Genomic DNA, 13,830 nt, shown 5'->3' on the forward strand with positions numbered 1-13,830 from the left:
TATCTCTTATCTTTGGCTCAGAATAAGCATTATATATTCAATCAGAGAAGAATGGGATTAACTTTGGGCTATAATAGTTCAGAAGTCTTTATTCAAGGAGGTGATGAGTCCTGAGTCAAATTTCAAGAGTCAATTCAACATTTACTAAGCACCTCTAAGGCATTTTATTAGACAATAAGAATAAATAGAAAAAAAAAACAACAGTCCCTACTTCCACGGAAGTTAACTCTCCTGGAAGGATACAAATAATATTTACATACACAGGTAAGTAAATACAAGCTAATTTAAGGAGGGAAAGAAGAAGAGCAATAGAGGCTTCGGGGATGGACTGGCAGAGGAGGGGGCACCTGAGCAATTCCAGGTACAGGACAATTCAAAGCAGAGTTAGGAAGGAGTACATTCAACTTACAGGGTCAGATGTTCAAAGCATAAAGAGAGGAGCTGAAATGGAATGCTGAGTTCAGAGAGCAGATAAGTAATCCAGTTTGGCTAGTCAATCAATCAATGAACATTTAAAAGTGCCTACTACATGCTTAGCACTGGAAATACAAATACAAAGATAGTCCAGTCCCATCCCTCAAAGAGCTTATAATCTAATGAAGAAAGACAACACACACAAAAAAAAGATGAAGTAGGGAGAAGGTAACTTGGAGGCATGGTAGAAAAGCCAAAGAAGTCCAAAGTGAGCGCAGGCAAGTGAGAAATGAGAAGTCAGAGGAGCTCAGTCCTGTTCTCTTCCTTAAGGACAGATGGGGTATTAATGCGGTGTGAATAATAAGGCTGCCTGGATTTTGCAAGATGATAAGATTTCCCAAAGGGAAGTTTGCTGGGAGTATGGTGGAGAAGATTAAAAAAAAAAAATCCCAAGTGAGTGAAGTAGATTGAAAGGAGAAGATACCAGGCTAGTATGGAGAATGTGAAACAAGGCCAAAGATGAATGAGAGATAGACTGCAGAAGACCTTAAATGCCAGGCTGGAGTATTTATTTTCTTCTAGAAGCTGAAGGTTTTTGTTCAGCACAATGACTCTGACCTGTCTCTCACTAAGATTATTTCAGGAGCTTCATAGACTAACTGCAAAAAGGGAAACTGGAATGAGGAGGACCAGTCCAAGTGAGAAGTAATGAGGTAATGAAGTAGGGTGGTGGTCAAGGAATGGAAAGTAGGGGATAGATGCTAGAGGTGTTGAGTTGGATTTAGACAGGCAAAGAGAAAAAGGCATTCAAAATGGGAGAGAAAACTGATAGTAGCTGGGCAGCTAGATGGCACCATGGATGAGGACCAGGACTAGAGAATGAGGAAGAATCCTCTTCCTGACTCAAAACCAGCCTCAGACACTTACTAGCTGTGTGACCCTGGGTAAGTCACTTAACTTTGTGTGCCTCAGTTCCCTCATCTGTAAAATGAGCTAGAGAAGGAATGGCAAATCCCTCCTCTTATCTCTGCCAAGAAAACTCCAAACAGGATCCAATGAAGAATTGGACACAACTGAAAAATGACTAAACAACAACAGAGCATGGAGACTAGTCCAATTGGAATAGAGGATTAGGATTATACTAAGCAACGATGGAGGTGAGGACGAATAACCAAATTACCACAACTCAGCCCAGCATCTTACCCAAAAAAGTCCGTTTTCCAAGTTCTCCAGTGAAGCTAATGGTGCGTAATTCCAGTTCAAACCAGAGTTATCTGCACCTTCCATTCCCTATGTCTAATAAATCAACAACTCAGAGAATTGTAGAATTTTAGAGGTCTACTCCAAATCTCCCATTTTCTCATGAAGGAATTGAGTCAGATGTTAAATGAATTGCCTAAGGTCACACTTTTACAGATTTACAATCCAAATCTTGCCATCTAGCCTCATGCAAATAAAAACTTCGCCTTTATTCTTCTCTCAAAAATGTCTCTCCCTTATATTCATCCTATCATTCTCACCAGCACCCTCATTTAGTCAGCAAATATTTACTGAGTCGCATGAATAGTTCAGATCTTCCTCAATGAAGAAAAACTCATGTCTAAATTATTGTAGAAGCCTCCTCTCTGACCAAAGTAGTCATGCTTAATACCACCCTCATCACCACCAATCCTCTGCTTAAAAGCCTCCAGTAGGCTTCCCTATGGCCAACAGGATAAAACTTGGCATTCAAGCAATTAACCACTCTCTAAGATCTGACATAACTAGGCCTTTATCCCCAATCTCCCATTACTTGCCAACCCAAATAAGAAGAGTTTGATTATTATCCCCAACACAAGCACTTTGCTCACTTTTTCTGTGCTCACCTGGAATGCCCATTTCTGTCCTACGTGGTTTCACCTCCTTCAAGCAGTAGTCAAGAGAAAAAAGTACCAGCCAGGGAGTCAGGAGATTGTTTTCTAATATCTACATAACCCCTGGCATGTTGCTTAATCCCTCAGGGCCTCAGTTTACCCCTTTATAAAAACTATCAGTGGTTCTCAAAGGGTGTGCCTGGATATGCAGCCGGAATTTCTCTGGGTCTGCTCTGAACTGCTGACAACTGACATGTTCACCGTGACAGGATTTCTCACAACAAAGAATAATACTGGGACAGGAGCAAGAAAAAAATCTGAAAACCAGCGGACTGTATCATCTGTGAGATCCCTTTGATACAATTCTACAATACTCCAAGCTATTTCAATTGCAACCTAGTCTAATCTAATGAAATGAAGAACACATTTTACTATGTTCCCTCAATATTATAGGTGTGCAGGCCTTGACCTGTCAATGAAAAAATCTCCAAGAAATGGACCTTCTATTTCTTGGACATCACTGCAGGGACTGATAGTTACTCAATACACAGTATTTACTCAATACATACTCGAAATTTAAATACTGAAAAGATGCAAAGGTGAACTAAAAACACAGAATTTTGATTATAAGTTCTATAGGATGTAGAGAAGAAATTGTTTTTTCATTGAGAAACTATAGTGTTAATAAAAAAAAGCAAGTTAATAAGCAAGAGACTGAACCATTTTACCCTTATGCTGATAGAATACTTTCCCTTGAGCACTCCATAAACAAAAAACAAATCAGTAAAAACCCAGTCCTTCAAGGAATAGTGCAATTCAACACAAATGAAGCCAAGTTTTTCCTGGTTAAATATAAACCCTGTCATAATGCTTATTTTCCAGTCATATGTTGTTTGCTTTCCTCTAAGAGTTCACTATTTAAAAAAAACAACTTTGATTATATATAAAAAAAGTATCATTTTACTTTTGCAACTTTGCACACAACAGTTCACATTCCAACATAAGTCTCGAGAGCCCTTTAGAGACAATGAAAACAGGTGAATTAGAAAATTCAAATTTTAAGTCTGCCATCTAAATAACAATTTTCATCTATCTGAGGCAGAGAAATAGGTGGTTCTACACTCAAATTATAAGAACATATCTTCAACTATAAAAAATATAGTTAAAAATGTCTTAAATTGATGTTTCTTTTTCTGTCTGAATTTCTAGATTTTCTTTAAAAGGTAATTCTGATAAACTTGGAAATTTGGAGAATTCTGCTCATTACTTTTATGGTTGACAAAATTTACGAAACACTAAAAGCTTTATTATTTTCTTGCAGAGAATAAAAGAAGCAACGTGCAGCCATCACTGCCCAGACCAGGGTTTCCAAGCTCAGTAAACTCCCAAGCTATCAAATGAAAATACAAACAACTTCATGAGCCATATACATTCTAGTAGAGAGTTTCATTTGAAATTTAATTTATACAACTAAATTCTACACATAAATTAAAGAGGATCATTTAAGCAAGCAATGGCTCCATTCTACCTATACCATTCATTCACCGCCTGTTCTTTGAATTCCAGATGAAAAATGTGCAAGTTGGGATCATGATCAGAAATTTTTCAATTCAGAACAAAACAACTGTGCTTCTAAACAGTATTGCAAATCTATAAAATTATGCAATGGTCTTCAGAAAAAAATGACAAAAAATATACATAATTAGAAGAAATCTGGACTCATTTTAAAGAAGTAGACTGCTTTTTCATATTGACCATAACCATTCTTAGTAAGGTACTAGGAACTACCCTGAGAAATTAATTTATCAGGTACAAGTGAAGAAAAAAGTTAAGGCTAAACTAGATTATGCAAACAACACACATAAAGCTAAGGAAAAAGGAGAATATGTCCCTAGGAGACTTTGGTACTATCATAGCATCAAGATACAGTATGTATCAGACGTGGCCTAACAGATATATCACTAAAGAGAACTACCTAAGTATGGGCCTTAAATTCTTTCCACTAAGCTTCCTCCGTAAGCAGTAAGTGTTGAGGAAGGGTCTGAAAAAAGGGAAGAAGTGGCTTACTGTATATGCTACAAAAAGATTTAAAAAAAAAAAAAAAAAAGGATTTCACATAAAGCAGTATCTTATGTTTTGTTTTTTAAATCTCACAGGTGACCAAAAGGGGGCAATGCTTCCTCTGTTTTGTTTTAAAGCAGCCCACCTTCCGTTCAATACTCTTTTTCAGTTTTTCAAAACTCAGTCCCTAATTCTAATATGATGAAATGAATCCCAGGACAATAGAAGGCTCCATAGTAACAGGTACATTATTTTTATTGAACCTATAATCCTCATACAAACTCTTCAAATGAAATAAAGTTACTACTGTATAAATAAAAATTAATGGAGTCAAACATAGTATTTTCAAAAATAAAATTATTTTAGTGCACCCGAGGGAAAGATTAAGAAGTAAAGTTGATATCAATATATTTTTAATTTCTTCTTAAAAGATCAGTAAAAAACAATTTTGTATTTAATAAAATAAAGCAATCACTACTTTCTCCTGCTGCATTCAAAGCACAAAGGAATACGAAGAAACCCATGAAAACATGACCATCAAAAACAGAAATGATACTTACAAAAATGGCTGCTTCTCTCTGGCTACCAGGCTTTAAAAACAGAGAAAATACTCTAGCAGGAAATATAATTCTAGTAACTGACAAGAAAATTGATTGTCTAAACTTATTTACAGACCAAAGTAAAGGTTCTAAATTCAAAGATGACGTAGCTGTGTTTTAGTAGAGGCAGCGACGTACGGTGGACTGCGCAGGACTCAGAGGATGGTATGGAATCTCAACAGTCCCTGACCTAGCTATGCGATTGTGGGCAATTCACTTCATCTCAGACCCTAAGGTGTCCAAATTGGTCAAAGAAGATACCCACAAATCTCTCTAAAGGGTTAAAATTCAAAATTCTAGCCCAATGTTACATATGCTAGGGAAAAAAAATTCCAAGTCTCCTCTTCTTAGTAAGATCATTTCCCCAGTTTACAGAAGGAAAAAAAAGTCTTATGAAAGTCATCTAATTAAGCATTCAAATTTCCATTTTTCATAGTAGTCTGTTGAACTTTCTGATGCCACTATAAATCCACATAAGTTATCTGAGCATCCTGCTGCATAAGGAATCTAAAACCCCTCTGCCAAATAACTTAAGTCTACAATCACTTAGATCTGTTCTCACTGATCTCTTTATATCACACTTACTTATTAAAAGTCAGCAAATTCAAGCTATGCAATAATAAACTACAGCATAAAAAAGGAAAATAGGTTATTATTCCTGCCTTAAATGTATTGACAATGACAATTTTAGAAGAATTTCAAAATGGTAATTTCCAGATTCTTTCAACAATTTGATGAAAGGAGTAAAAAAATGTTTTGACCTTAAAACCCTTTAAAAAATCAAATATTTAGCTCTTTGCTGTGTGATAGTCAAGATCTAAATTCATAAATAGGACTAGAATGAGATACTACAGGTGGGAAAGCAGTGGCACTGAGTTTTCTTGAAAGCTGTAAGTAGCCTCAAAGCCGCCTGAGAAAGTAGATAAGGCCAGTCTGAACTCCACTGAATTTCTGCCTCCCAGCCTCCTAACCCCCACCTCTTTGCAATGTTTACATGTGACTGTAAACATTTACATGTTTACAGGTACAGAAATTGTCACATATCTCCAGGACACCAGGATTACTTTAAGCTAACTAAAGAAGAAAGGCTACATGTTACCAATATTTCAGACGATTAGTAGGGGTAACACTATATAATAACTGAAAGATATTTTGTAAATTTTTAATCCAAATAAGGGGAAAATTGGGTCCAGACTGTGCCAGAATTGAGGGGAGAACCTCCACTCACTATGAATTCAATTAGATGCATGTATTTTAACCTATCTTAAACAAGTGTTTTCAATTTAATAACAACATGTACAGCACTGATTCTCAGCATCACTTTGTTCGTGTAAGCAGAGGTCTAAAAGCAAAACAGTATACTTGGTTAGCTTAGGGTTGTAATGACCTATTTAAAACAATCCTTTTACAAGAGGGTGGAATCAGATCTGAGACTTTTATGATTACACAATTCTTCTATTTGATAATTTCTACAATAGCATAGAAAGGCAAGATTAATAAATCCAGCTCTGCCATACAACAATACAAGACCAAAATTCAACAATTCCTCCTTTTCCGTATTACTAACACTGAAGTAAAATTTTGTTTCTAAGATGTGATATACATTTTTATCATCTTGGATAAAATATCTACAGTCTCAGTAGTGGTTGAATTGCAGCTATAAAGGAAATTGTCCTGAGATAAATGGCTTCCCTATGAGAAGATTTCACTGCTACACTTCACCTCAGGCCAATAAATCAAATTAACTGCACCTTGTCCTCTGTCCAATGACATCATCAGCTTGACCACATCTTGGGAAGCCAGTATAAAAACATATACTACTTAAGGAATTAAATCATATTACTGCTTTTTGTCCACCCAACCTCCCCCTGACAGTATTTGAAGCCCTCATTCACCTGAACACTCTCATTAAAGCTAAACATTTATTCCTTTCTTAGCATCATTCAGGATTTGTCTTTACCAGGAGCAAAACAGAAAAAAAAAAAAAGTATGAACAGGTTATCTGAAAATTGAATTGCTTAAGTTAATCGACTCAGAAATTTTAAATTGTTATAAATTAAGGAGAAATACTTTGACGATTACTGCCAGGAGCTGAACTGTAAAATCTCTTAAATTGTTTCCATGCTGCTGTAACACGTCAAAAAAAACAACACAAAACAAAAAACAAGCAACCAAGGCTCTTAAAAGAAGTCTGCTGTCTACTATTTTCCTTCAATATCAAGTGGATGGTCACTAATGAAAAGCTCTACCATTTTAGCATATCACTACAGCCACAAAATAAAATGAAAACCAAAATTTGCCCAAGAAGAATCTAAATCCAAGTGATTATTACTTCTAAAGAGTATGAGTTAATCGTTTTAAAAATAACTCCACTGTGTTTACCTTGATGAAATTAATTCTGACCACTTTGGAAGAGGAAAGGAATAGTAAAGTCCCAGTAGCCCAGGAGGCACACACACACATATATACATATATACGTATTTTTCCTCTAATTTTTGCCCACATGGCATAGCATAAACAGCAAAGAAAATATTCCTATTTTCAAATATTTTCTACATTCAAGTATTGATAATATAAACCTTCAAAAGCACAAGATATTACTCTCCTTTTAAGTTATAGTGAAAGAAGACAGTACTGAGAAATTCTTAAAGTGTTCCAATATTACTATCGTGAAATGTCTAAAAATCTTGGGATTTCTCCTATCTCCTAGAAAACTTTGTTGATTTTTACAAGTACAAGAAAGATCTTTCAGGGAGTGAAAGTGTTAATTAAATAGAAATCGTTGTCCCCCCCAAACAAACTCTATTAAAGAATGAAAGCATCTTACGTGTTCCAACTCCCACTAAAAATGAGAAAATAAAGCCATTTCTCTAAAACGTCTAACCGCTGCTTAGATTCTATGAAAACCTCTTTTAAAAAGAAAACAAAACATCCCCAGCCTCTGGCTTCGCTGGGAGCTGAGCGGTTTTGAAGCTGGTCGAGCCCCAGGGGGGTTTTGTCTTGCCCGCAGGGGGTGGGCCGCGTGGTGCGTGTTTGGGGGGGGTAGTTGGTGGGGGGAGTGATTTTGGTTATTAGTAAATAAATCAAGCGGCAGAGAGGACGAGGCCTAGGCATCTGCTGCAGGAGCTCAGGCCTAGCTCCCCCTTCTCTTCTCAGCACAGCCCGGGTTTGATCTTGGAGCCCTGCGGATTGCCAAGAAGGAAAAAAAAAGAATCATATCGAACCACAAAAGCACATGGGGCGAATGTAAAATATAAACACGGCGTTGGGCTGTGAGTGGCTGTTATTAAAGGTCTGAATTACTAAACATGAGAGGCGGGGAAAGCCAGGCGGCCATTTCAATAATATAAACCTCCCCGAATTAGACATTATTCAAATGAGAGAGGTACCGAGCGGGAGAGAGCAGCGAGGACCCGGGGCACCGGCCCAGGGAGGGCAATCTCCGGCCCGAGCGGGGCAGGCGGGGATGGCACCGGGCCGGGAGCCGCCGGCCGGGCACCCCAGCGCCAGGCGCTGCCCCCGGGGCCCCCAGGCCGGGGAAGTGAGTCTCTGGAGTACCCTCCCTCCAAGTGTGCCAAGGGGGCCGGCACCTACGGGCAAGGTCCCGAGGCCGCGGGGAGCGGGGAGGGGGCGACGGCGCCAATCCCTCCTGCCCAGGTGGCTCTTCCTGGTTCCACCTTCCACACCCAGGTGAGCCAGACCCACCCCGGCACGGAGAGCTCCACGCCCCCTCCCCCAGCGCCGAGGGCCCCCGCCGGCCCACACCGACCCTCGGACAAGCTCCCCGCCCCGAGAGGGGCCCCCCAAGCCCGGGTCACCGGCGGCACGGCCGCGGGAGCGCCTAGGTCGGCGGGGGGGAAGGACCCACCTAAGGATTTTAAACCTCAGACCCACGTGCGGCGGGGCGGGCGGGCGCAAGGACGCGCGGGGGCCGCCCCCGCCCCCCGCCGCGGGCACCGCTCCCCGGCCCCCCCCACTCCCGGCCAGGCGTCCGGCCCGCCGGGGTCCCGCTCCTTCCGCGGCCGCCTCCTCCCCCAGCCCACGGCATTGTGCTCGCCCGCCCCCTCCCCCGGCGACACACCCCCCGCCCCCCCCAGGCCGGCCGGCGCAGCCTCCCGCCACCCGCCCGGCCGATCGCTGATGAATATGTAAAATGTCTTTATTGTCCGCACCCGCGGCCCCCGGCGCCGCCGCCGCGGACCCGGCAGCCGGGCCGGGAGGGCCGGGGGGCCGACGAGCGGGGGCCGGAGGAGCCGGGTGGCTCGCCTGCCCCCGTGCCCCTTGTCTTCCCCTCCGCCTGGACGCACCGAGCCGCTTTAGCCCTTCGCTCGGCTCCCGGCGGGGGCTACGGGCTCCCCGGCCCCCCATCTCCCCGCCGTTAATTATAATAATCCTGAGTACTAATAAATTATGCTAAGTCGCAGGGGGGGGCAGCGGGAGCCGGGGTTGAGTATGAATATGAATATGTAAAATGCTGTAATGATTACCTGCTGCTGCTGCCGCCGCGGCTGAACTCTCATCTTGACTCGCTGCTCCTCCGTCCGCCATTTTGAATATTTTAACCAAAATCGGCCGGTCGATAAACCCTCCCTCGCTCCCTGCTCCCCTCCCCCCTCCCGCCCTCCATGCCTCCTCCCTCTGCTTTCTCCTCCTCCTCCCGGCCTCCTCCCCCCTCCCCGCCCAGCTCTCTCCTCACACCAGGCGCGCGCCAGGGGGCGCGCGAGGCTGATGCTCGCCCCGCCCCTCCCCCTCTACGCACACACCCTCACGACTCCGCGCCTGCGTCTCTCCACCTCGCGCTTCTTCACATGTCCTCTCGCTTCCCTCCCCCCCCCTTCACTTTCTGGGTCTCTGCGTCACTTTCTCCTCGGGAACCTAGAGGGATTCGGGCACACACATGCGCAGTCTGTCCCCTGTCGCCTCCGACTTGGATAGGCTTTTCGTGTTCGGCTGCTTTTCTTTCACTCTGTCCCCCTCACCCCGCCCCCTTCACCCAAGCGACTCCGAAAACATTTGCGTTTGCGCAGTTGGCGTGAGCAGGGCACGAGTTCCGTTGCCCGTCCCAGCTCTGGCAGGGAAGTTTGTGGACAAACACGAGGGAATGGCGTGCGGAGCGAGGGACTCACAGGCCATTTTCTCCCTCCCATGAGCGGAACGGAGCCACAGCGTCACCTCGTTGGCGACCCTGCACCGAAGTGCAAGAGTGCCCGGACTGCCGGCCGCCCGCGGACCAATGGCGGCCGAGCCTTCCCTCCCAGGCTCCGAGGCCGCGGGAGTGCGCCCGCGCGCAGGTTACCCGACGTGCTGGCGGCGCGCTCGTCACCGCGGCGGCGCGCGGGCCCCGGGCTCCTCCGCACCTGTGGCGCCCCATCCCGCTTTAAATTTGAATTCCGTACTTAATCCCCGCCCCCAAACCCTCCTCCGACCCAGCCAGCCCCGGAGCGCTCGGAGAGCGTGCTCTGCAGGACTCCCTGCGTCCGCAGCCCGCATACAGTCGGCGCTTACTAAACGGCCTGCCTGCCCCGTCCGCTCCTGTCAGCGCCCCGCCCGGCCTTGCTCTTCCCTGAGCGTCCGCGGAGCCGAGGCACCCTGGGGACGGCGCGCGGCTCGGAGAGGTGGCGCCCCAAGCGCCGGGGGAGCCTAATCGGGGCGTCCCTACCCCTACCCCTAGCCCGCAGACCTCCGAGCGCCGCCACGCGCCCCGGGGCTCTGCGAAAGCGTTCCCATGGTGTGGACAGCTGTCTTCACTTGTTCTTCGTTTGGGCTGGACCCCCAAAACTTAGTCATTTTAGCCTGAGCCAAATCCTGCGGACACTCCTGGGGGTCTGGCGTAGTGTTTGGTTTTGGTGAGAGTAAAAAATGCATATGTTTTATGGCACACAAAAGAGTCCCTTTCCCCCTGCGCTGCCTCTGAATCTCCCCGAAACTCCGATGCGGGAGAAGGAGGAGCGAATCGGGCCTGGTGTGCGGGGGCGAGGTCCTGGGAGAAGGGACGTCTGGTAGTGTGAGGACAGGCCGGTGAGGGGCGGCCGTGGGCCCGGCCTCGCGCTGCCAGGCCCTTCACTTCCACGCCTTTTCCTTTAAGCCAGAGGGGCCACAGCGGATTTCCGAGCCCAGATCTGTGGTTCTGTGAAGTCATGTTGAAGCCTCCAGGTTGGATGGATGGACCGAGTGCACCAGCGCATGACAGCAAAGACATCTGAAGGGAGAGATTTGTTTGGGAAAATCGGAGATCCATTGAGCAGACTCCGATAAAGACCCTCTCTGATGCCTGTTGGTGGATTAGGGGCTTCTCGAAGACTACCCGGCGGCACCCAAGTTCTGACAGATCCTGTCAAGCCAGAAGGACTTCACGCCCGACAGCCAATCTGCAGTCCAAGCCTCCTTGAAGGGAGTTGGAGAGGAGGGGGTGTTCCTGATTATAATCCTGATTTATGTCCAAAATGAACCGTCAATTCCTAAAAACTTTTATAGAGTTCCAAGACTTCCCAGATACCTTCAAAGCACCCTTCACGTTCTGTGGGGAATAGCAGGGGACACTAGAGTAACGGGTGGGTAAGGCCAAAAGGTCATGTTTAATGGGATTTCACTGCAGATTCTTAAAACAGAGAAAAATTAATGTGAGTACAGCTCAAAGACGTGTCTAGGAGGAGTAACTTAAAGTAGATTTTGGACAGTAGCGGGTTTCTAAGGAGTCTATAAGACTACGTGTGTGTTCGTCCTTCATTGCCAAAGAAAACCCATGCCATCAGAGAAATTGACATGACTTGCAATTGACTTTGTTTGGAGTGAGGGAGGGCTGTGCAGGTCACCAGCCTCACTTCTCCCCCAGAGCCATCTGAATCCAGTGACCAGATATTCATCAGGATGACCGGAGACGACCCAGGATGAGGCAATTGGGGTGAAGTGACTTGCCCAAGGTCACACAGCTAGTGAGTGTCAGTGTCTGAAGTGAGATGTCTGTGTTAAGCTGTAGGAAACAATCAACGTAGTGAATTTGGCTGTTTCAGTCATTGGCTCCAGATGACAAGCTCTGGGAAAGCAGCAACTTTTCTTTCTCCTGACTAGCACCAAACACAGTGCATTCTTGATGCCAAAGTGGCATTTCAACTCAACATGAACAAAGTGAAATTAATCATTTTACCTCTAAAACCAGCGCTTTTCTACAGACTTCTTTATTTCTGTTGGAGGAGCTATCATCCTTCTAAGTAGATTCATAAGCATGGAGGAGTCTTACGTGACTCTTTCCTCTCCTTTTCCCTCTCAGTCCCCATATTAAATCATTTGCTAAGGATAATTCATTTTATATACCTAAAAACTTTCTCATTGGTCCCTTTCTCTCATATCCCTGCTTCCCCAGTACAAACCATTTCTCATTTGAACTATCTAATTGAGGCAGCAAGGTTGTGAAGTGGCTGAGCCTTAGGCCTTCCTGAAGAAAATACCTGACTTCAAATCCAACCGCAGACACTAGCTAGCTGTGTGATCTAAGCAAATCTTTTTAATCTCTGCCTCAGTTTCTTCAACTGTAAAATAGGGATAATAATAGCACTTACCTTCCAGGGCTGCTGTAAGGCTCAAATGAGACAATATTGGTGAAGTGGCTGGCACATTGTAGTTGCTATATAAGTGCCAATTGATGCCCTACTTCTAATTCTCCCTCTCCAAAGCATCTTTGACATAGATGCCAAAGTCATCTTCCTAGGCACAGGTCTAACTTCCTCACTCCCTTGCTGAAAAAATTCCACTGCTTTCCTGTTGCCTGAAGAAAAAAATACAAACTGCTACCCAGCCTAGCATTTTACATCCCTGTACAATTTGACTCTAATCTACCCTTCCAGCCTCATTATATGCTACTTCCCTTCTCACATTTTCCAATCTAGCCAAAATGACTTCCTTGTTGTTTCTTACACGTGACACCCAGTCTCCCATAACCATGCCTTTGCAATATACTCCCTTCTCTTCTCAGGCCTTCAGACTGCTTGCTACATGATCCACCCACCCCAAGCTTCTGTGTTGTCACCGAGAATGGTGACTAAACCTGCTCTAAAAAGGGGTAGGGATGGGAGGAGGGGGAGAGGGAAGAAAATGGGAAGAGGTTTCATTTAGAAGGTGGTGGTTTAGCTGAGTTTTGATGCAAGCATGGGATTATGAAAGATAAGGAGAGGAACAACCGCATTCCAAGCATGGGAAATAGCCTGTGTGAAAAGCATGAAGACAGGCGGTAGTAAGGAGGCAGGAGATTCTACACCCTACTCTGTTTTACCACGAGTTGAATTACCTTACACAAGACAACTCATTCTGCACTTCAGTTTTCTCACTTAAAGGCCTTTTGCCCTTCCTTCTTGGGGTATTCATAGTCAATGTTTTAGAATCCATGGAAGCTTAGGAGGGACCTGCTTCGAAGCAAGCTTCCCCCAACTCCCCACTTCAGAGCATAGACAGATGTCCTCCAAATGTTTCCTGATAGTGTACTGGGTGGTATTGAAAAGCCTTTCAGTTGGTTGCTGAACCAGACCTCTATGGGTGTACTAAATAGGGTGATCCCTAACCCCCATGTTCTTCTTTAAATCTTTGATAAAGGAGCATCCAATAAAATGAAGGCCCTCCTGTAGGTCTTTTTTTCTGTTATAAGGGTAATACTATTGGTCATATAGCCACTGAAAAAAAGAAAACCCCAATATGTCACAAAATACTTATAACAGTGTTTTTTAGTAGCAAAGAACTGGAAACCAACTAGATGCTGATCCTTTGGGGAATGTCTAAACAAGCCATGGTACATAAATGTTATGGATTATTACTTTACTGGTAAGAAATTATGAATATGATGAATGCAGAGAAGCACGAATAGACCTATATTCACTGATACAGAGTGAACTAAGTAGGGCAAAAAAAATAATATG

At 44.3% G+C, this 13,830-nt stretch overlaps 1 protein-coding gene across 2 annotated transcripts in view; it reads right to left on the minus strand.

Annotated features, from left to right (window-relative positions):
- POU2F1 (POU class 2 homeobox 1) overlaps positions 1 to 9,512 on the minus strand; it is a 233,826-nt gene extending 224,314 nt beyond the window's left edge. For both annotated transcript variants that reach the window (XM_072648743.1, XM_072648741.1), the window contains exon 1: positions 9,415 to 9,512. In XM_072648743.1, coding sequence (XP_072504844.1) covers positions 9,415 to 9,475 — 61 coding nt within the window. In that variant the 5' untranslated portion in view covers positions 9,476 to 9,512. The remainder of the gene's footprint in view (positions 1 to 9,414) is intronic.
- Between the last annotated feature and the right edge of the window lie 4,318 nt (positions 9,513 to 13,830).

Source organism: Notamacropus eugenii, chromosome 2 (assembly GCF_028372415.1).
Source record: "Notamacropus eugenii isolate mMacEug1 chromosome 2, mMacEug1.pri_v2, whole genome shotgun sequence".
NCBI lineage: Eukaryota > Metazoa > Chordata > Mammalia > Diprotodontia > Macropodidae > Notamacropus > Notamacropus eugenii.